A 21,930-nucleotide genomic window follows, 5' to 3' on the forward strand; every position below is an offset into this window, starting at 1 on the left:
TACCTCAGGTACGCAATAGAGCAAAGTTCCAAGTGTCAGCACTGTCTTGGTGCACTTTGCTGTAGCTCATGTACGTCTCTGTGTCTTCATAGAATTGCTAGTGGTAAGAGTTTTGTGGCAATTATTTCGACCTGAACCAACCTCAGGTGAACATTTTTTTCTATTTAGCTTTTGCAGATGCTGCCGATGTACCATCTGTTGGATTCGCTGTTGCATCACATCAAAACACCGTTCCAGAGGACCATCTGGAAAAGTCTACTATAGGCATCAGCACTATGTTTGAAGACCCTGCTTTGCAAGGTACTTGTAGTGTCCTGTGTTTGCGACTAACACTCAGTGTTGCCAATGAATGTAGGCTGCAGCCGTCCTGCAAGTGAGGAACAAGCTGGTGAGGACGTCCTACATAAGACATGCGAGCAAGGCTCCCTCATGACGGCAAGCCATGCTGCTAAAGGTGAGTTTCGTGTATCAAGTTAAACTTAACAAAGTGGCAATGATGGGTATTTTTCCAGCAAGCCTACAACAGATGTCTGGCTGCAACACCCCTGTGAGCGAGCTAGGTGCAACGACCTCCCAGGTGGATATGTTTGGCAGCAGTTCTACCGAGGATGAGCGTTGTGCTGTTGATGGTAACTATCATACATTTTATAGAGCAGACGCATAGTTCTTTTAACAACATTATTGTTTCAAACCAGGGTGTGTTGAATTTGATTTTTAACTGAATCTGAAAAAGGTTAACCTGGCGATATAGATAATGCATTTCTCTTTAGAGACTTTTTATGGACTAGTAAATATTTAATTGTTTTTCAGAAATCTCTCTCGACGTCTGTTATACTTTCTGCCTGGAAAACAGCTAAAGTTATTCCGCTATTCAAATATGGTAGTAAGCAGTCCTTACTAAACTACAGACCCATCGTTATAACGTGTCATTCTTGTGAAATACTTCAATGTGTAATTTGCGAACATATTGAATTCTTGGAGTGTAATGGTTTATCTGGTGCTCAGCACGGTTTGGATTTATCACTGCAACCCAGCTTATTGAATACACTACCGTCGCACAGGCCCCATCAGGCCCTCTATGCAGGTGATCGAATTGATGCAATATTTATTGATATTTCAAAAGCTTTCGACACTGTGTTGCACTCTGAATTGTTCAAGAAGCTCACTGTTATTCTTAACAACAAAGTGTTTACCTGGATTTCTTTTTTATCCAATCGGTCTCAGTACGTACTATGACGTACTCTTTAGGTCTTCTCAATCCTCCACATGCAGTGTAACATCTAGTGTGCCTCAAGGTTCAATATTGGGTGCGCTTCTATTTTTGATCTTAATAAATGATCTAACAAGTAATGTTCCTCTTAGAATCTGCATTAGGCAGATGATTGTGTATTGTACCATACGATTAAAACTCGTCACGATCACATGATCCATAACGACTCGTTTGCATCACTTCAATCATGGTGTGACTTGGCAGATGCAAATAAACTTCCAGAAAGTTGTACCTATGTCATTTACCAAACATTTTCCGCCTTCTCCACTTACCTATTCGTATAACGACTACCCTCTAGGAGATGCTTCACATCGAACTCGTGCAACCTAGTGCTTAGGCTGCTTGCAACGCATATTACGTTCATCCCCACTTAGCACACGACTCCTCACTTATAACACGATGGTTCGTCCAATACTGAAGTGTGGCTCTGGCGTTTGGAATGCACACAAAATATCTATCAAAAAGAGTGCATCTGACAAGAAAGCTGTGGGCTTCGTTTATCGTTTTGACAGGTATTTTTTGCCCATTTCCCATCTTAGTCTTCAACTTGCCAGTCTCTCTTCTCGTCGTCACTTTGAATCTTTCAGGTTTCTTTATACTCTTACTCCCCACAATTCTCCATTCTCCTTACTTGGCAAGTAAGGGAAATCTAGACCCAATATCAGCAGTCACCATGAGTTGAATACGTCCACTTGTCACCATCATACCGAAGCGTTTAATCTCCCTGTCCCTTCTGAGATTGCGGAGTGCGCTGCCTGGTTACGCAAGATCTTTACCACTCAATTAATTTTTATTGTATAATAGGCATGATGTTCTGTGCTCTTTATGCTATTCTATTTATTGTATTTCCCCACTCCTGCGATAGCCCTTCTGGGCTGCAGTATATCGAAATAAGTGAAATTAATAAATAAGTCCTTAGTCGACCATAACCTTTGAATAACCATTACATACGAGGTAACTAGAAGGTCAAGGTGCGATATTTAAGAGTACTGTTCAGATTGGAGCCCGCTAATAAAGTGCACAATCTTTTAGGATGATTATTCTTGTGACATATATTTGCCATATATGTGTACTATGATTGTATCATTGTTAAATTGTGTGGTGGACACTGGCACTTCTCATATCAGAAATTGAAGCTTTTATGAATGCTTGTCTGCAGAAGCATGCGCTTTGTAAATGCGTAGAGTGATATCTCTAACAAACTCTGTAAACACATGACGTACAACTTATAAACTATGCAATATTTATTTTGTTTAAAGAGCACAGTGGTATTAACTGTTGATGCTTAGCATTTGCTTAGGTCTTGCTGTGCAAGTTAGGAAATAATTGTCAACGCACAAGCTACCGTTGCTTTGTACTTTCAACTATATTGGCAGTAAGTGAGGGAGGTAATGCAAAATTGTGCCAGGCAAGTTCTTGTTAGCGTTGTAGCTCAAAGGATGCTTGGGACGCATAAGCTGTTTGGGTAATATCTTGCTCTGTGTTTTTGTGCAGATGCCATTTCCGAGGTGTCCCCAAGCGCCAACATTTTCGATTCAGCTGAAAGACCAGTAGGAAACTATCCCGGTAAGTGTTTGGTTCATTTAACGCTAGCCAAAGGCTTTGTGGATTTTCTTCAAGATGGGGGGTGTTCTTGTAATAGTGGTTCATTTTAATAATGGAAAAGTTGAGCAGCCGAAGGAAACTCATATTGTTAGATTTTTGTACTATTTACTCGAACTCCTTCATGAGTATATGCGAGAAAGGCTCCCTCATGGCTTTGACACAAAGCAATTTAGATCTACTTTTAATTGTGTTCATGGAGGCTCTGTGTAAGAATTGTACCTGCGAACAATGGTTATATTTGGTTGAATGTATCGTACTGTTTTACAGTTTCATAATGAGCTGTTCAGTATGAAGTAACCAGTAAATTAGTGTTGTATCAAGAAATTGTCGAATTGTTGTACACGTAGCTTTATTTATGCGTGCATATTTTTTGTATCTTGCAGTTGCTTGGAAGAGCGCAGTGAGGAGCTCTCCGTCAACAAAATTTAGGGCGACCGTCCGGCGACTGCAGTCCAAGCTAGCAAGATGCCAGCGGACCATCAAACGGTTGCAGAAGAAGCAGAGCAAGCTACCGCCAACCATTTCGAAGGCACTGGGCATTATTCGTCCATCAGTGACAGAGGAGGTTTTTAAGCTTTTGTGTACACACCTGCGATTGCAGCAGAGGGGAAACGGCAAGCGCTTCCCTATCTGGCTCAAAAAGTTTGCCTTGCATTTGAACTTCCGTGGACCCCGTGCATACCGTTTTTTGGCACCAATTTTCTCTTTGCCAACACAGCGTACTCTGAGACGCTGGTTGTGCAACTTTAGGATGTCACCAGGAGTGATTCCCGGAATTATTCAAAGTATTTCTGCTAGCACTCACGCATGGAATGAGCGCGACCGAGTATGCACCCTCATGTTTGATGAAATAGCTTTGAAAAAGAACTTATCCTATGATGCCGGTGAAGATATTGTGCATGGGTTTGCAGATGATGGCATCGAGCGGTCATCAAGTATTGCCGACAGAGCCATGGTTGTGCTTCTGGCAGGTATATCTAAGAGGTGGGTTCAGCCAGTCGCATTTACGATAGGGCATGTATTGACATGGGCAAATGTTATTGATAAATTACTAATCTCGATTATTGTGCAACTTAAAGCCGTCAGAATTGTTGTCAAAGCGGTAATCTGTGACCAAGGCACGTCAAATGTCAGCTTGGCGCAGAAATTGGGCATCACGATTGGGAAACCATATTTTGAAGTTCTAGGCGAGAGAGTTTATTTTATTTTTGATGTACCTCATTTGATCAAAACGACCCGCAACAATCTCCAAGCACATGAGTTGCTCATTGGGAAAGAAGTTGTGAATTGGTCTCATATTGAACAACTGTACAAATCCACACATGAACTAAGGTTACGATTGGCTCCAAAGCTAACAGAGCGGCACATATACCAAAGGCCATTTTGTAACATGAAAGTCAGCAGAGCTGTACAAGTCCTGAGCTCATCAGTTAGTATTGCAATTATGACATTGGTTTATGTAAATGAGCTTTCCTCTTCAGCTGTAGCTACAGCAAACTTTTGTGACCGTATGGATAAGCTATTCGACACATTGAACAGCTCCAGCCCCCATAGGAATGCTCAGAAATACAGATATGCCATAAAAAAGGGGCAAAATGAATTAATTAAATTTCTGAAAGAACAGCTTCCATGGATTGCTTCTTGGAAATTTTCTGGCAAGCGTCAGCCGCAAACAATCACTGGCTGGCAGATAACAATTCAGGCTGTCATCCATCTTTGGGACGATCTCTCGGCCAATTACAACTTCATCTATCTGCTAACTCGTAGGCTCCAACAGGACCCACTAGAGAACATGTTTGGGCACATCAGACAAAAGCACGGTTGCAATACTAACCCAAATGTGTCTCAGTTCATTTGTGGTTTAAAGCATATTTGTATTCAGAAAGCCTTCAAACTCTCTGAGCAGGGCAACGTAGAAGATGATAGATGACTCCTCCATGAAGTGTCGCCGTTCTCTCTAAATAGCACCTCTCTGGTTGATGTAGTCGAATCAGTTGGCCCTGATAACTTTCCGTCTCTCGAAGACATTTCAGTTCTTGCAAAAGACATTCAGTCGCATATCATTGACGATTCAGCAGCATATTACGTGGCAGGCTTTCTGGTCAAAGTGTTCCTGGCAAAATCATTCGAAGGGTGCACTTGCCGACAGTTGCTGCAAGGTGACGTAAATTCAGTGAGTGCCGAGCACCAGTATTTTACACTACTGAAGGCTTATCACGTACCGAGCAAACTGTTTGGAAATTTGACAGTGCCATCACAAAGATTGTTCGATTTTGTTCAAGAAATGGAGACCCACTTTCTTGCCGTGATTGAGGCTACAGCGCATCTTGCACATGTGTGTGATGTTTTGTATCAGTATCTGTTTGGTGTGGGGGAAATGGAATTTTGCTGCATTGCATGTCGCCAGAGATTTGTCAAAATGTATTGCCGGATACGTCTGTGTTGGCATGTTCGATTCGTAAACCGCAATTTAGACAAAGTTAGGTTTCATTCATCAGTGTCTGGCGTGAAGCTTGAAAAAGTTAAAGGTTAATGCAGTACTTCTTTTCACCAATGAACATATAATTGGCATTTAAGGTCTGCTAGGGCTCCCTTGCTCAAATTGAATAGCATTTTGGCAGGGTCACACTATTGATACATTACAAGTGTGTGGTGGTAGGCGGAGGGGTCGGGGGGGGGTGGTGGTGGGGGGCGGGGGTGGTTGTGGTGGGTGGTGGCACCCTCCGGAGGTGCAGCAGCTCCTCCGGGGGGAGGGGGGGGGGACATGGCCCTACAGAATGCTCCTTGTGAACACGGCACCAACAGCAGGCTCAAAACAATTTCTTTTAACCTTTACCAAGTGCCAGAGTATAGAGCAGTGCGCACTGGTGGTTGCCTCAAAAATGTTACTCTTGCCTGCGTCCGGCTGAAACGTTTAATGCTTCTATATTGATTTTGCACACCTTACTGAGCTGATAAGGAGTGGGTAAGGATTTAAGCCCAAAGCAATGCAGTTGTCTCAGCAAGACTACTTTGTTAATTGGATATATAACGCCAAAAGTATACGAGGACGTGTGCGCGAGGAGGAGGGGGGGGTTAGGTTGTGGAATGAGGGATGGGGGGGAGGGGGCACGGATTTAAATGTAAAGCAATGCGGTGGTCTCAGCAACACTACTTTGTTAATTGGCTATCTAATGCCAAAAGTATGAGGATGTATTCACGAGGAAGGGGGGTGGGGTTAGCTTGTGGATTGAGGGATGGGGGGGAGGGGGCACGGATTTAAATGTAAAGCAATGCGGTGGTCTCAGCAACACTACTTTGTTAATTGGCTATCTAATGCCAAAAGTATGAGGATGTATTCACGAGGAAGGGGGGTGGGGTTAGCTTGTGGATTGAGGGATGGGGGGAGGGGGCACGGATTTAAATGTAAAGTAATGCGGTGGTCTCAGCAACACTACTTTGTTAATTGGCTATCTAATGCCAAAAGTATGAGGATGTATTCACGAGGAAGGGGGGTGGGGTTAGCTTGTGGATTGAGGGATGGGGGGAGGGGGCACGGATTTAAATGTAAAGCAATGCGGTGGTCTCAGCAAGACTACTTTTTGTGTTAATTGGATATATAATGCCAAAAGCATGACGATGTGTGTGCGAGGGGTGTAGGGGGTGTTAGCTCGTGGAACGAGCGATGGGGGAGGGGGCATGGATTTAATTAAGGGCAAAGCAATTTGGTGCTCAGCAACACTGCTTTGTGGGTTAATTGGATACGCAGCGGCGACAGTATACGTGGATGTGCGTGTCATTTTTTGTATTTCAGTTTGCTTGCAGCGCGCAAAGTGTATTGCAGATAGATGTATGGTTGGTGTGAAAGCTGCTTTCTTATGAAGCGAGATAAACATTAATTTTTTCTCTAAAGTTCTGTATTGTATTCAAAGCTTTATGTTTTGTATGTATCAGCATTCGTTTTAATGCTCCAAATGGACTGCATACCACGTTTGTTTTATTTTGGGGGTAGAGGGCATGGATTTATATTTAAGTGCAAAGCAATGTGGTGGTCTCAGCAAGAATACATACTAAACTGTGTGTTAATTGGAAACGAAACGCCAAAAATATACGTGGATGTGCGTGTCATTTTTTGTCTTTCAGTTGGCCGTGCAAAATGAATGCCAAATGTATGATTGGTATGAACGCCGCTTTTTTATGAAGTGAAATAAACATTACTTTTTGTTTTTCTCTAAGCTTCTGTAGTGTACTCATAGCCTCATGCCTTGTGTTATGTATCAGCATTCTTTTTATTACGCCACATGGACTGCACAGTGTTTTATTTTGATGGAATGAAATAAATATGGAATTCCATTGAAAGCTTATCCTAGCATCTCTTTTCTGGAAATGGCACTGCTGTACAAACCCTGCCTGACAGCTGCCTTTCCGTATATTTTCACATCCTACAAAATGCTGCTTCCCACCCTAAGCAGCGCGCGCCTGTAAAAATAAAAAGAACGCGCATTAATGGTACGAAAAGGGGATCAGCGCAGCAGGCGCCACGTGTACCAGCTAGTATTCAAAACGCGCGCGCACAAAACCGAAACCGGAAGTGTCCTTCAGGTTTTAACGTCGACGGCTAGGTGCGCTGCAGTCAATTCGGCCGCTGGGCTCTATGGGAGTGTCCCCTCTTATTGTATTTTTCTTTCTCTATGCCATAATCGGTTACATCAGTATCTCCGTCTAAAAAGAGCACTTCCGTCAACCCTACTGTCCTTGGAGCCAAGGTTAGTAATCCTATGGGGAACCAGCGCTGGAGTTTCGACGAACATGCAGCGCCGCCCTCTTGGACGCGGCCGGAAGTTTTCAGTAACACAAACAAATAGAAATGGCAGCAAACGTCAACGACACCGCGGTGCGTGAAAGTGAAACCATAGGTGAAACGCGGAAAAAGAAACTTCGAGGCCGGCGGTATTGCTGTGTTTTTAAGTGCCACAACCAAGAAGGCTATGATAGCAGCGTGTCTTTTTACACATTCCCTTCAAAGCCGTACGAGTTAGAGCGGCGGCAACGTTGGATACAAGCTGTTCGACGTGCTGGGTGAGTGTGTTGAATTTTAAAGCGTGACACTTTAACAGGTGGGACTACGCTTGAACTTATATGCTTAATTTGTTCGACAGGCCTGACGGCAAGCCATGGCAGCCGAATGCGAACACCAGAATATGCAGCCGGCACTTCTTCGGCAATGCAAAGAGTAATTGCATGCACCATCCCGCCTACGTGCCAACAATTTTTCCTTCAGCATACCGCTGCACGGTTCCATGCGACCCTTCGGCACCAACAGAGCGTTACCACCGGTGAGGTTTTTTAAAGCAAAACTACGTGTCATCGTTGTGGGTTGTGTTAAATTAGGCATCGAGCGATCGCGCCTCGAGAAAGCCGCACCGTCAACTTGTTGCCGAGAGGAGCGGAACTTGCACGACGCGCGCGTAAGGGCCCGTCAGGCGGTTGGAAATTTGCGCTGTGTTCGGCTACTGTGCCAGTGAGTAGGTGTTTGACAACCATAAAGGCCAAACTGTTCGTTTTATGCCACTCGTCATCCACCGTTCAAGGCCGGCTGATCCCGTTGATAACGCGGACGATCGGACGTCGCCCTGGCCACGAACGATCGCGGCCGCCTTCATTATTTCTTGGGCTATTTCTGCATTGCAGTAGAAACGATGCAAACTGTTGATTTATAGTAAAAGCCTCCATGTACGCTTCGACATCTCAATACACCACCGCTGCTTGGTACGTTCGCATACCCCTGTCGCTTAATTGTACGCAGCCGACGGTTTTGTTTCCGGGCTATCGCGACACCTAACTCCATTTTATAGTTTATTGGTTTCAACGATACAACGACTGTAGCGGCTGACGAGCTGTTAGTTAGCTTTCAAAGTCCAAGAGTCGCCTTTCGACTAATCTTAAATATCTTCTTCATCAACCTATCACATTAATGTCGCGTTCATGTAGTGGGGGATGTCTTTAAAACCGTACATACAAGTGCACCGATTCTGTTTTTTTTTTTCTTACCAGATGGGCAAAGCGAGCTCGAGCACGTGCGAAATCACCTACGAATTGCCAGGAGCCATCACAACAAAGTGAAAGGAGGGCAAGTGGAAAACAATGTTGCATTTTGGTTCAGAAATCATAGAAAAATTTATTTTTTCCGTTTACACAGGACAAGGACACTCACAGTTTGGTTGGAGGCTCCAATCAGCAGCAGTTAATTGACTTTTTCCATTTATACAGGACAACGACATTCACAGTTTGGCTGGAGGCTTGTATCAGCAGCAGTCATGCCTTGAACCGCCAAATGGACACAATAGCCTGGAGCTGGTACGTTCACCGTTTGCTGGAGCTCGATTCATATTCTCTCTCATTTGCGACTTTCAGGTTGAATACAATCTTGAAGAGGAGCACATTGAGGCATTAGACCTTACAGTGCAAAAGGTGTGCCAGAAAGAAGAATCAGCCACACCATGCTTCATAACACCAGCAGGAAATTTGCCATGCCTATCGCACCGTGCTGCAGGACCAGACTCTAGGGTTTGCTTTTTTGGGGGATTCGACACAGTTTCCTTAACACCCGGTGCAGTGAGAGATCTCTGTGGCGTTTCAGACAATGTTTTCTCGCTCCTGTTAAGTCTCCTGCCTCACACGAGAGATAAGGGTACTGATGTCAGCCTTCCGAACAAACTTTTAATATTTCTATTCAAAATGAAGCACGGAGTGCCTTTTAGTGCAATTGCAGTAATTTTTGGCATTCATGAAACAACAGCAGCACGAACGTTTCATGCAGTTCTGGGCACGCTTGCGGGTGCTACAAGAAAGTGGATATATAAGCCACATATGCAAGTGATACGGGATACACGTCCAGAGTGTTTTAAGGTCAACTATCCTGACTGCACACTCATTGTCGATTGCACTGAAGTGCGCACAGAAACACCATCAGAGGTGAGGCAACAACATGTCCTCTACTCCACGTACAAAAGTGGCTTTACATTGAAATTTTTAGTTGCGATTGCCCCCTCTGGCCTCATTGTATTCAAGTCCAAATCCTATGGTGGGCGTTGCTCAGACACACAAATCGTGCTGGAATCAGGATTCCTTGAAATAATTGGTCAGCATGATGTTATTCTTGCTGATAAGGGTTTTCCTGGAATACTAGCAGGTGTAGCAGGTAAAAGTGCCGTACTGATTATGCCACCATTCTCAACTGGCAACCAGCCTTTCTCACCTGCAGAACTGCAAGAAACATACAATGTTGCTCAAGTGCGCGTGCATGTAGAGAGAGTGATACAGCGCATAAAAACTCATGGAATTTTGGAGCACCGTATTCCTGTCAGTTTGATTCCTGCCATGAGTGAAATTTTTCATATGTGCTGCATTTTGGCAAATCTGCAAAGTCCAATAATTCAAAGCAACACAAAGTAAGGTGCTTTATTTTCACTGTGATACACAAGCACAGAGTATCAAACATATTTTTGGCATAAGCACTGCTACCACCTTTTACAAAATTGTAATATTTAAAGGCCAACTTCCCCACAGAGATTTTGAAAAATATTCCGGTCATGTATGTTTTTAATCATTTTTGGCAATAATAAAAAGCGGACCAATCCATTCGTGTAAACATGTGTAGACTTATGTGCCTAGCTTGCAAACACAATACGGCTGTTTTGCAGGCAAGCACCATACAGAAATAAATTACTATGCTTTATTTTTAGAACATTAAGTGCAGTATGACACTGAAGAAACTGCTCATAGCAGTGATATTTTAGCCAGCTAACATAGTAGTGCCCAGGTCACCAGGAAAGCTAGCAGCTTTATCTGCGACTCTGAAATTATAAACTTGGATGAGAAATTGTAAAGCAAGGGGACAGCACTAGGCTGAACAAATTTGCAAACATATCTAAGAAGCTATGGTGTGGCTCTCAACCACCATACAAACACACACAAAAACATGGGAGACATCAATTAAAACTAAAGGAGACGTGATCAGGTCGACAGTGCCTCAAGGCTACATTCACTACAGGCATCAAAAATGGCTTAAACACTGCAACTGTGAACTAGCCTCAACTGTGCAACAGCAGAGGCTCTCAATAAGGAAATACAGTGCAAGCTTACAGATACAACTGAAAGAATCACTGCAACTCCTTCAGTGACAGAATGGACATGTAAAAGCCATGGCAGACGTTCGGGATCTTTTTGATGCAGTCTTTCATGTTGCAGTTATAAAGCGACAATAAGCAAAGAAATTGGTGGTAATAAAGCATTGCTGTTCACTTGCAAGTTCCTGAAAGCCAGGCAATTTCAGAGGAAGATTTCAGACTAAAACCAGCTTTTGCCATCAGGTAGCTCAACAGTGTTTAACACTAGCAACTTCCTTAAAGGGCCAACAAGTGCAAAAAATGTCATGAAATGGTGCAAAGGAAAAGACGATGATTTATATTGATAGAAACAAGGATGCTGTACATGTTTTAAGTAGCTATTATAATTTTAAATTGGCACAGAAATCGAAAAACACTTTGTCACTCACTGGAGGTGAAACCTTGATACTAACACACTGTAGGTAATTGAGCTGTTAATAAGTGCAGCATAATTTACACATCAGCCTTTATATTACACAGACCTAGGGTCTGTATCCAAGCTAGCTGGCACAGTGGAAGGTCGAGACAGTAACACGTTTTGGTAAGGCATGTATGGCAATCACAATGTATTGTCATTCTTTCCGCTGTCTGTTTTTTATTTGTGCTTTACCTGCCTGAAAACCACAGGCACTTTAATCTGTGAGTATTACAAGGTAAAAAAGGCATGCATAATGGTACACATAGATGCTTTTGTACACACGCGAATTTGCATGCAAGTAACCCAAGTTCTGTGGTCCCCCCTATGAGATACAATATGACATCAACTATGCCACAAGTGGGCCAACTCTGCACACTGTAATCAGTAAATCTGCACACTGTAAGTCAGGAAAAACACGTAATAGGAAGTATACTGCATTTCAGTACTAATAAAAAGACCAGTAACCGCGTACACTAGTAGAAGGTCACGTGGCAGAGCTCTTATGCAGCTTCATGTGTGTGCCATGTGGTGCGCGAAAGGTCATTTTTCGCGACTTTTAGTGATAGGTTAAAAAAGTAAATTTCCAAATTTAATGAGAGAAACATGGCTTGTTTAAGCCACTATGATAGGGAATCATTCCATAAGCAGGGTTATCTGATTTCATGTGCTGAGCAGCTGTATGTACCTTTAAGAGCAAACTTACTTTCTGCAAGCAGGAATCTGGTCTAACGCAGGAGCTGCTTAATGTAGTATGAATAATAAAACGCCTCCAACCGAGGAATGTTTCGAGCAAGGAAGTCTTCATCTCTGTCAACAACTATAGTAATATCTTGCTTGCTTGTATAAACAAAAAAGAAACATTCTGTAGTGTTAGTGACATACATGGCAACCTGAACCTGTGAATAATATGGGTGGCTGCGAGGCAACTGAAGCATTCCATCATGATATGTCACATAGCTAACGTAGCTTTCGCACAGAGCATGATCTATGATTATGTCATCTTTACGACTGTAGGGGCACTTGATTTCAAGCAAAACGACACCGCTGGTTGTTTGGAAAAGGCCATCGGGACTTGCACAAAGCCATGGCTGACAGGGGTGAATCACAACGCCAACCTGCAAAGCATATTTTGTAAAGTTAGCAAATAATATGTACAACATGCACGAACACCATATTCAATATGTTTTGTGCAACAGTCATGCTTTCAAATATCATTAGCAACCACCGTGTGTGCAGCAGTGGCTGTGACAGTTTCAGTATGTGTGAGCCAGCCTCAGTGTACAAGCACTTCGATGAAAATGCATTACGCTGATCTATAAATGTGCTAAGGGGAAAAATGATCGGTTTTACTTTTATTCCAGTAATGCATAGTGGAGAGGGGGATAGAGAGACAAGGGCAACACTGCCAAGCTCTACTAATTACCCACTCTTGCAGTGTATATTCTTTCAGCTGTGCTGAGTAACGTGCACTTGTGGATGAAATTCAAACTTGCCCTTATCCATTATGAACTCGCTTAGCAGTTCCTATAAAAGCACTACAAAAAACAACTTGATGTCTGTATTAGTAAACTGATAGATTAGTTAGTTGTACAATATTAAAATGCATTATGTGACAACGTAGTTACCACCAGAACAGCAATTTGCCTCCCTGGTGCAGTATTCGGCCACAACCTCCCTGATGATATCTACAATTGATAGACCTCAGTCCCCAACAGCTGCGGAGCTACTGACCAAGGAGGCGGTCAGACCTGTATTGCAGCAGAGGGTGCTAAGAATCTCTGGGTCCGAACAGGCCGCCAATGGAAACTGACCCTGTCAACCTTTAACAGCCGAACTCTGTCGAGTGAGGCTAGCTTAGCAAAACTCTTTGAGGTACTATCAGACGTTATTTGGGATATTATTGGCCTTAGCAAAATTACAAGAACTGTTGAGGCTTATACATTGCTAAATACCGGCCATGTCCTCTGCTATAAAGGTCTCCCTGATAAGAAGCAATACGGGGTAGGATTCCTAATCCACAAGGACATAGCGGGCAACACTGACGAATTCTACAGCATTAACGAGAGGGTAGCACACTTGACATAAAAATTGTAACAGTGCCAACACATGCATCCACAATGGACGAGACACAAGCGCTTGTTACTTAGTGGATGCATGCATTGGCGCTGTTACAATTTTTACGTCAATAATAATAATAATATTTGGGGTTTTACGTGCCAAAACCACTTTCTGATTATGAGACACGCCGTAGTGGAGGACTCCGGAAATTTTGACCACCTGGGGTTCTTTAACGTGCACCTAAATCTAAGCACACGGGTGTTTTCGCATTTCGCCCCCATCGAAATGCGGCCGCCGTGGCCGGGATTCGATCCCGCGACCTCGTGCTCAGCAGCCCAACACCATAGCCACTGAGCAACCACGGCGGGTCAATTTTTACGTCAAGTATGCACCAACTCATCCAGAAAGAAGTTTTAATGAAGAGGGTAGCAGTAGTCGTAGCAGTAGAGGTATAGATTAAAGGCAGCACAAGCCTACACTCCAGCATCCAGCGACGACGATGAGGAAGTAGATCAGTTTTATGAAGATGTTGAATTAGCGATGAGAAAAGTGCAGATTCGGTATACAGTAGTAATGGGTGACTTCAATGCAAAACTGGGGGGAAAGCAGGCAGGTGAGCAGGCAATTGGCGACTACGGCGTCGATTCTAGAAATGCTAGAGGAGAGATGCTGGTAGACTTCGCCGAAAGCAATAAGCTGAGAATAATGAACACCTTTTTCAGGAAACGTAGCAACATAAAGTGGACCTGGAAAAGCCCTAATGGTGAAACAAGAAATGAAATTGATTTCATACTTTCTGCCGATCCCAGCATACTGCAGATTGTAGATGTGATAGGTAGGGTAAAGTGCAATAATCATAGGTTAGTGAGGGCTAGGATTCACCTCAGTTTGAACAGAAAAAGAGTACAATCGCTCAAGAAAAAAAAACAGGTCAACTTAGAGGCAGGAAGGGTAAAAGCAGACAAATTTAGGCTGGTACTTGCAAACAAATATGCTGCCTTAGAACAGAGATGATGATGATGACATAGAGGCAATGAATGAAACCGTAACGAAGCTGGCGTCAGAGGCAGGAATTGTAGTGGGAGGCAAGGCACCAAGGTAACCAATAGGCAAGTTCTCCCAAGTAACAAAGGACCGAATAAAGAAACGACAAAGAATGAAAGTGTCCAACTCAAAAGATCAGATAGAATTCGGGGAACTGTCAAAACTGATCAACACAACGAAAATAAGTGATATTTGAAATTATTACTTGAGAAAGAGTGAAGAAGCCGTAAAAAATGGACGCAGCCTGAAATCAGTGACGAAGAAACTTGGCATAGCACAGACCAAGATGTATGCACTGAAAGATAAGCAGGGTAACATCAGCAATCTTGAAGGTATAATAATAGCAGCGTATGAATTCTGTACTGACCTGTACAGTACCCAAAAGCCTCGGGAGTACTCTATTCGAAACAATACTGAACAGTATACAGAAACTCCTCCTATATCTAGAGATGAGGTCAGAAGGGCCTTGCAAGACATGAAATGGGGAAAAGTGGCAGGAGATGAAATAACAGTCTATTTAATCAAAGATGGAGGAGACATAATGCTTGGAAAAATGGCGGCTCTCAATATGAAGTGTCTATCGACTGCAAGGGGCCCAGAAAACTGGAAGGACCGTAAAAGAGAGTGTAAGAGTGGGGTTTAACGTTAATACGTAGAAGACAACGATAATGATGAATAGCTGGACAGCGTTATTAGAATTGCTAGTGGTTGCAGTGGTGCTGGACGTTTCTGCGCAGGCGCGAGTATGAGCAGGTGCGAGAGAAAATCTGGGGGCCTTTGCTTCTTGAATATGTGAGTCTGCCTAGGCACTACGGAGGAGGTTTCTTAGCGTGTGTTGTATGCGTTTGTCCCGTAGGCATGCCGGCATTAAGAAGTGCGGTCCAGTTTGTTTACGCTCCGCTGCTGGCTGCTGGCACGGTGAGGCAGTGGACACGGACGCCCCATTTGGTGATCGCTGTGTCTGAAGGGGAAAGGTTCTGACTGGTGTTGTATAAGTCATGGTGTTTTTTCGTCGGGACGATAGATTGCATTTTTTTACAAGCACTGCTCCAGGGGGGCACATGTAACTGGCAAACGGAGGCCTCAGGAGAGCACCTGAGGTTACAATAAAGCAGGAGGCGCAGGTCTCCAGGGCACCCAAGGGGTAGCGGGGGGATCAAAGCTGGAAGCAGGGTGGCCCATGGATAACTCGGCGAGCCCCAACCCACAGACCAGTCTGGGTTCCAGCTTTGATGTCCTCGTTGCCGCTTTGGTGTCCTGGAGGTGCAGCCAATAATGCGAAATAATGGCACGTTGTTTCAATTAGTACAAAAGACGATTGAATAAATAATTACATCCAGCCACCAATTTGCGACACTAAGTTCAGCACTACCACACCCCGCAGCTTCTGCCGGCATGCCTAGGGACAAACATAGAACACGCGCTAAGAAACTCCCCCGCAGTGCCTAGGCAGAGTCGCATTTTCAAGGAGCAAAAGTCCTCACATTTCCTCTCTTGCAACTGCTCTTACTCGCACATGCGCGCAAACATCCGTCATCTGCGCAAGTGCCACGCCCCGCTATACCTACGAGCAATTGTAGATACGCAGCCGAGCAAGGGAACAAGAGTTCAGGTTCGCCAGTCAGCCTCTACAGTCTGTGAAGGAGTACGTTTACCTAGGTCAACTAATCACAGGGAACCCTAACCATGAGAAGGAAATACACAAAATAAAAATGGGTTGGATCGCATACAGCAGACATCATGAGCTCCTGACAGGGAACCCTAACCATGAGAAGGAAATACACAGAATAAAAATGGGTTGGATCACATACAGCAGACATCATGAGCTCCTGACTGGGAGCTTACTGTTATCACTGAAAAGAAAAGTATACAATCAGCACATTTTACCGGTGCTGACATATGGGGCAGAGACATGGAGACTGACAAAGAAGCTTGAGAACAAGTTAAGCACCGCGCAAAGAGCGATGCAATGAAGAATGCTAGGCATAACTTTAAGAGACAGAAAGAGATTGGTTTAGATCAGAGAGGAAATAGGTATAGACAATATTCTAATAGACATTAAGAGAAAAAAATGGCGCTGCGCAGGTCATGTAATGCGCAGATTAGATAACCGTTGGACCATTAGGGTGACAGAATAGGTCCCAAGAGAAGGGAAGCGCAGTAGAGGACGGCAGAAGACTAGGTGGTGCGACGAAATTTGGAAATTTGCGGGTGCTAGTTGGAATCTGTTGGCGCAGGACAGAGGTAATTGGAGATCGCAGGGAGAGGCTTTCGGCCTGCTGTGGACATAAAGTAGGCTGATGATGATGATGAACGTAGTTACAAACCTGGGTTACTTTGGCACCAATTTTTTTCTCGAATGTTGCCCTTGCTGTTGGTTCCATAGCAGTACCTTCAAAAAAGTAGAAAAAAAATGCAGATGCTATGTGCACGAGTTCAATGTAGCAATACTTAGAGAGCCTCATGCTCATTAATGATATCATGGATTTTGCTCTGAAATCCTTCCATAAATCACTTGTCAGTAGCAGTGTTGAACATTTTTAGTGTGCTAAGCAGTTATGAGTGTATCCCTTTTAAATCATGGCCCCTGGTAACATCAAACTTGGAAGTGTCAGAAGTGAAAAGGAAGAAAAGGTTCATGAATTTTCGTTGCCTCGAACAAAGAACCTCATGACTGCCAAGCAGGTCAACACAGCTAGTTGGGCGAGTTGAGAATTGCAATCGTGCATGTTCATGTGCTTACCAGACATTACAGAAGAGATGACGAGACACGGGTAACATGCCAGCTGTGCGCATCTCATTCTTTCTTTTGTCGTCTACTGAGCACATCTACACACTAGCAAAACTCTGAAACAAGTGCCCTACCAGTACACCACAGCTACTTTTCATTCCAGGTGAAATACAATTATACAGACAGGACTGAAGGAATACTACATGATACACAAGCATTGGCTTACAACTCAACATTTGATGAAAACCCAGTGGAGTACAGTGCACGCACAAGGCCAGCCATAATCACTCTTGCGAACATGGTAATCAAACATTACATGCAAAGCCAGCGTCAGATATACAAGAAAAATAATTAGCAAAAACTGTGTATTGCGCATGCCCAAGGGCCATATCTGCTTCTCAAGACTTTATTTTTCTGTCAGTGAAACGATGCCATGCTAACACGGACATCCAAGCCCCAACCCAAGCATTGCTGCCACTTCAACCTCTAGTTGCTTCTTTTCCTTAGCACACCGAGTAATGAACATTTCTTTTAATTCACTACAGCAGCCACATGCCTTGTGGTGCACTGGCAAATCGGCCCCACCAGCAGAGAAATGTGACATTGCATGCCTCCTTAGCTGGTATTCAGGACAATGACCTGGCTAATGAATGTCACCATGATGTTCTATGTATGACTGTATCTTGGTGTATATATATTGTTGTTTGTGTACTGCACTATCATCAATTGTTGCTTTCATGCTGCCAGTATGCACCACGAAAAATAAAACAATTTCTTGAAGCCTACGTCTCCCTGTGTGAATACAACAGACACCAATATGTTGGTTGCCTAGATGCTTACAGGCTCACAGGGTGTATGTATAGGCACATGACATTCAAGTTCAAATGCCTGCACAAGAATCTACGGCTGTCATAATCCTTGCTGTATGTTCCCTTGTTAAAATGTGCATTTCTAGAGGAACTGTTCCTCACTCATGCACTTAACGGAATACAGAGCTACAAATTTTACTTTCACTGATAACCTGATCCACGCTGCAGTAGTATTCAAGCAAAGACCAATCTTTAGTAGTGCATATGTAAACATTTGTTCAGTTGCATGATTGAGGTGTTCCTAAGTGATGTAAAGCGGTATATTACAGTGGATTACAGTGCTTAGTGCCATCACTGGCTCAGGGCTGCTGCTTTAAACCAAAATTTATTAATTTCTATTACATGTCAAGTCCATCAAGTCATTTATAAAAAAAAATTGGGTGCCTACCATACATCAGCGCCGGAACAAGTGGTGTTTTGGAGTTCTGCAGCTGCTCGGCCAGGGACTCGAAGGCCTTTTGCCTAGTCAGGATGCGGTGTGCGATGGAGCTTGATATCCTCACCGACCTTTCTTTGTGCCAACTGCAACACAAAAAGGATCAGTTAAATTTCATGGCCAGTAATAAAACGTAGAGCACATTCTGAAAGCATGCATCCATGCATGCACCAAGAAAGAGTATAGTGCACTACATGTTCTCATGCAGCAGAAAAGGTAAGAAAACGAAAACATGCGAAATTTCAGAAATGTGCAGTGCTTTGTTACAAACCGGGGGCATTTTCCCTGCATTATAGTTTCAGCAGCTGTCACGGTTGCCTGGGAGCCTGTACATGCCACTTTTGTGGCAATAAATTGCTGCTCAATTGCAGTGAGTGAGGCACACTGTCCTGCTGTATAGTGAGGTAGACTACAGTCCCAGATCAACACCTCTTCTACAGATAATACGTCAGCATGGAGTGCTGCCTTTGAAATAAGGTCTTCTAGGACGTCTTGCACGTCTCGTTCAACTCGCCCTTGCTCCTCACTTATCAAAGCTGAATTCATTACACAGTTTATGTCGGGGAAATGGTGCAGAACATAGGATGGCGGTTCTTCTTTTGGGCACTTGCCACCAACATACAGGGGCTTGTACTCTGCAAGAGATAACAGCTGTGAACTACATGTTTAATAAACTAAAAGCACAGAAATTGCAGTGGCGACAGCTGCAGATGCAAAAGTATGATCAGTATTTAGTGCAACAATATAAAACATGATTGTGATTGAGTACAGACATAGCCAAACTTGTGCTAGGCATACACACATACCGACTCCATGCTCAGAAAATGCAGGCTAATTAGATATGGCACTGTTGCATTGTCAATGCAGTGGCGTCCCTACGCAAGCGACAGGACCAGCAGCTTAGTGCTGCTGACCCCCCCCCCCCTTCCTGCATACCCACACACATACACAAGCTTCCACATGCACATAGCTTCCTTCCACATATGCTTAACATCAGCATGCCCAAAACCAGCTAGACACCACTTTGACCACGTTAATGTCGACTTGTCAAACAGGCATGTAAATAAGAAAATGAAATCGTGTTTCGAAAAGGCTTTCGATTTCCGCTGTACCGAGAACCAGTAGTTCTCCACGCCACATTTTTGCAAGACAAAATGTACAGTGTACCTCCAAAAAGCTCTTCGATGGACTCCCTTCGAGAAGTGTCCGGCTTAGAGGACGGCCGACCCCACCCTTGAGGGCGATCAGTCGAAGACGGCGCGTCGGCCTCGTTGACGAACAGGACGACGGCAGCTACATGTTTGCAACCGCCATCAAGGCCGGCCTTGCACGTGCACTGCGCACCCAGTATTCGCCGCTGCGATGACAGCTGCCAACGCAAAAATATATTTAGTCAAACAACTGAAAACGTGATTCTTACCGCGCACGGACGTAGCGAAATTTGCGTTAGGCATACACGAGATAAGCAGCGCTCGAAATTGTTTAGTTTGTGAGGCTTCGCTACGCCGCGTAAAACTTAAAATTAATAAGCATATGAAGTCCGTAAACGCTGGTCAAACTACGCAAGACACCAATCTTCGCGGTCATGGTGAAATAAGAAAAAGCTTAACGAATATGCGCGCTTACCTGAATGTTGACGTCGTACGTAGCTTGACGCACTTGCGAGTGGCATTTCGCCACCACTTGTGAATCGCCATCAAAGCGTTCCAGGGTCTCCTCGACGTCGTAAGCGTACTTCGCAGCGCACAACTTTCGGCCCTTCTCAAGCGCACTAGCACGGAAATATTCGTCGATCCCGGCCACTTTCCTAAAACCGTAGCGCAGCACTACGGGTGCCATGCTGCAGCCGCGGAGGTGGCGTCGCAGTTTTTGAAACCTGTGAAAATGTTGGAACGCACCACGACACAACAACAGAAACAAGCGTCAAAAACGTGCTCGCGGTGAGGCCCACAACACTCACGTCGCCGCGGCGGGCAGCGGATATGACAGCATTGCTCGCACAGTGTGTGTTACTGAAAAATGCATTTCCGTCACTACAGACGGCGCTATCCCGTTATTTTTGGAGCGCCATCTATCGAGAGCTGGTTCTCCATACGCTGGTATATTCTCCAAAGCAAACACCATCCTCGGACTACTTTCCCGAACGATATTTTTTAATGTAAGTTTCTGAATGGCGTCGCAACCTCGCGAATTAAGAGTGCAGCTGCAAGGATTTCGCACAAAGAGTAAGTCTTTTATATTAATGTGCGCTGAACTCTTAGTAAAAAAAAAAATATGCCAAGCTAATAATCACTGCAGATTTCACGTGACGCCAGCGCCTCATATTGTTGTTGACACAGCGCGCAATTCGACCTTCCGCGACTGGGTTACGCGGCGCCGTGCAAGCATCATCATCATCATAAAACTTTATTCTGAGACTGAGGAGTTTGGAGCACGTGACCCTGAGACCCGTGCCCATCTCGGCTACGGAAGCAGAAGTATCCTTTGGACGCGGCCGTTCCTTGACATCAGCACGAAGTCTGTGAGGCTTGGTGCTGATAGTGGCTTCATTGTTGAGATTTCTGAAGGTTGATCATCAGAATGTTGAGCTTGCTTTCACCATTGCGCATCCCTCTTTCGATGTCATCTTCATCCCTCATCGCGCCTTTATTTCGCCGTTCCCCCTCCCCTGTGCAGAGTAGGAGACTTGAGTGCGTTACCTCAGGACGACATCTCCGCCTTGTTTCAAATAAATTATCTCTCTACCTCTCTCTGCGAAGCGGCTCTTCTACAGGGGCTCCGGTTCCGCAAAGTCGCGCAAATACCACGTGCCGGATTCTCGCCCACTGAGGCAGTACACAGGAGCCACGCTAAGCTTAACTTCCGGTATATTTAGCCTCATGTCGCGTTCCGATGTGCCTTTATTCAGCAAACGGGATTTCAGAGAAAACTGTCACAAAGTTATGCTGCCCCGAGATTCCTCGTAGGTGTGGTGGACAGAAAACAAATGCAGCCCTTCCCCACTGATCAGTGGAGGTTGCAGAAGTACAACGTAAGGTAGAACCACCGGCAGGGGCGGCAGTTGTGCATATTTCGCTGCGAAGAAGCTTGCAATGTGTTCCAAGCAGGTCGACTCAATGTATATCCTGCGGGTATTCCACTGTTCGCGGCATCAGATTCAAGCGTTCCATCACCTGGTTGCTACGTATGTACGGAGCTCGCGTGTGAAGGATAAGCGGCGTGATAACCTTTTTCGTCCTTCTTTAGAGGGGGTCTCATGGTTGCTTGTCTCATGGTTGCTCATGTTTCGGGATGTAAACTGTCTATTTCTAAGAACGATATTACAACTTCGATTATTCAATTCTTGAAATAG

General features: G+C 44.4%; 2 protein-coding genes across 2 annotated transcripts; one reads left to right on the forward strand and one right to left on the reverse strand.

The window, feature by feature from the left end:
• Nucleotides 1–7,738: 7,738 nt before the first annotated feature.
• Nucleotides 7,739–10,309, forward strand: LOC135919573 (uncharacterized). Its single transcript, XM_070540362.1, has 5 exons — nucleotides 7,739–7,933; nucleotides 8,014–8,190; nucleotides 8,909–8,984; nucleotides 9,125–9,211; nucleotides 9,269–10,309. Exons 2-5 carry the CDS (start codon nucleotides 8,096–8,098, stop codon nucleotides 10,307–10,309), a joined length of 1,299 nt encoding a protein of 432 aa, XP_070396463.1. The 5' UTR covers nucleotides 7,739–7,933; nucleotides 8,014–8,095.
• On the reverse strand, nucleotides 10,301–20,602 carry LOC135919561 (uncharacterized). Its single transcript, XM_065453467.2, has 5 exons — nucleotides 20,205–20,602; nucleotides 19,746–19,947; nucleotides 18,531–18,664; nucleotides 16,870–16,934; nucleotides 10,301–12,555 (listed from the first exon to the last, which is right to left on the reverse strand). The coding sequence occupies exons 1-3, from the start codon at nucleotides 20,415–20,417 to the stop codon at nucleotides 18,642–18,644; spliced, it is 438 nt and encodes a 145-aa protein (XP_065309539.2). The 5' UTR covers nucleotides 20,418–20,602; the 3' UTR covers nucleotides 10,301–12,555; nucleotides 16,870–16,934; nucleotides 18,531–18,641.
• Nucleotides 20,603–21,930: the final 1,328 nt, after the last annotated feature.

Source organism: Dermacentor albipictus, chromosome 6 (assembly GCF_038994185.2).
Source record: "Dermacentor albipictus isolate Rhodes 1998 colony chromosome 6, USDA_Dalb.pri_finalv2, whole genome shotgun sequence".
Classification (NCBI taxonomy): Eukaryota; Metazoa; Arthropoda; class Arachnida; order Ixodida; family Ixodidae; genus Dermacentor; species Dermacentor albipictus.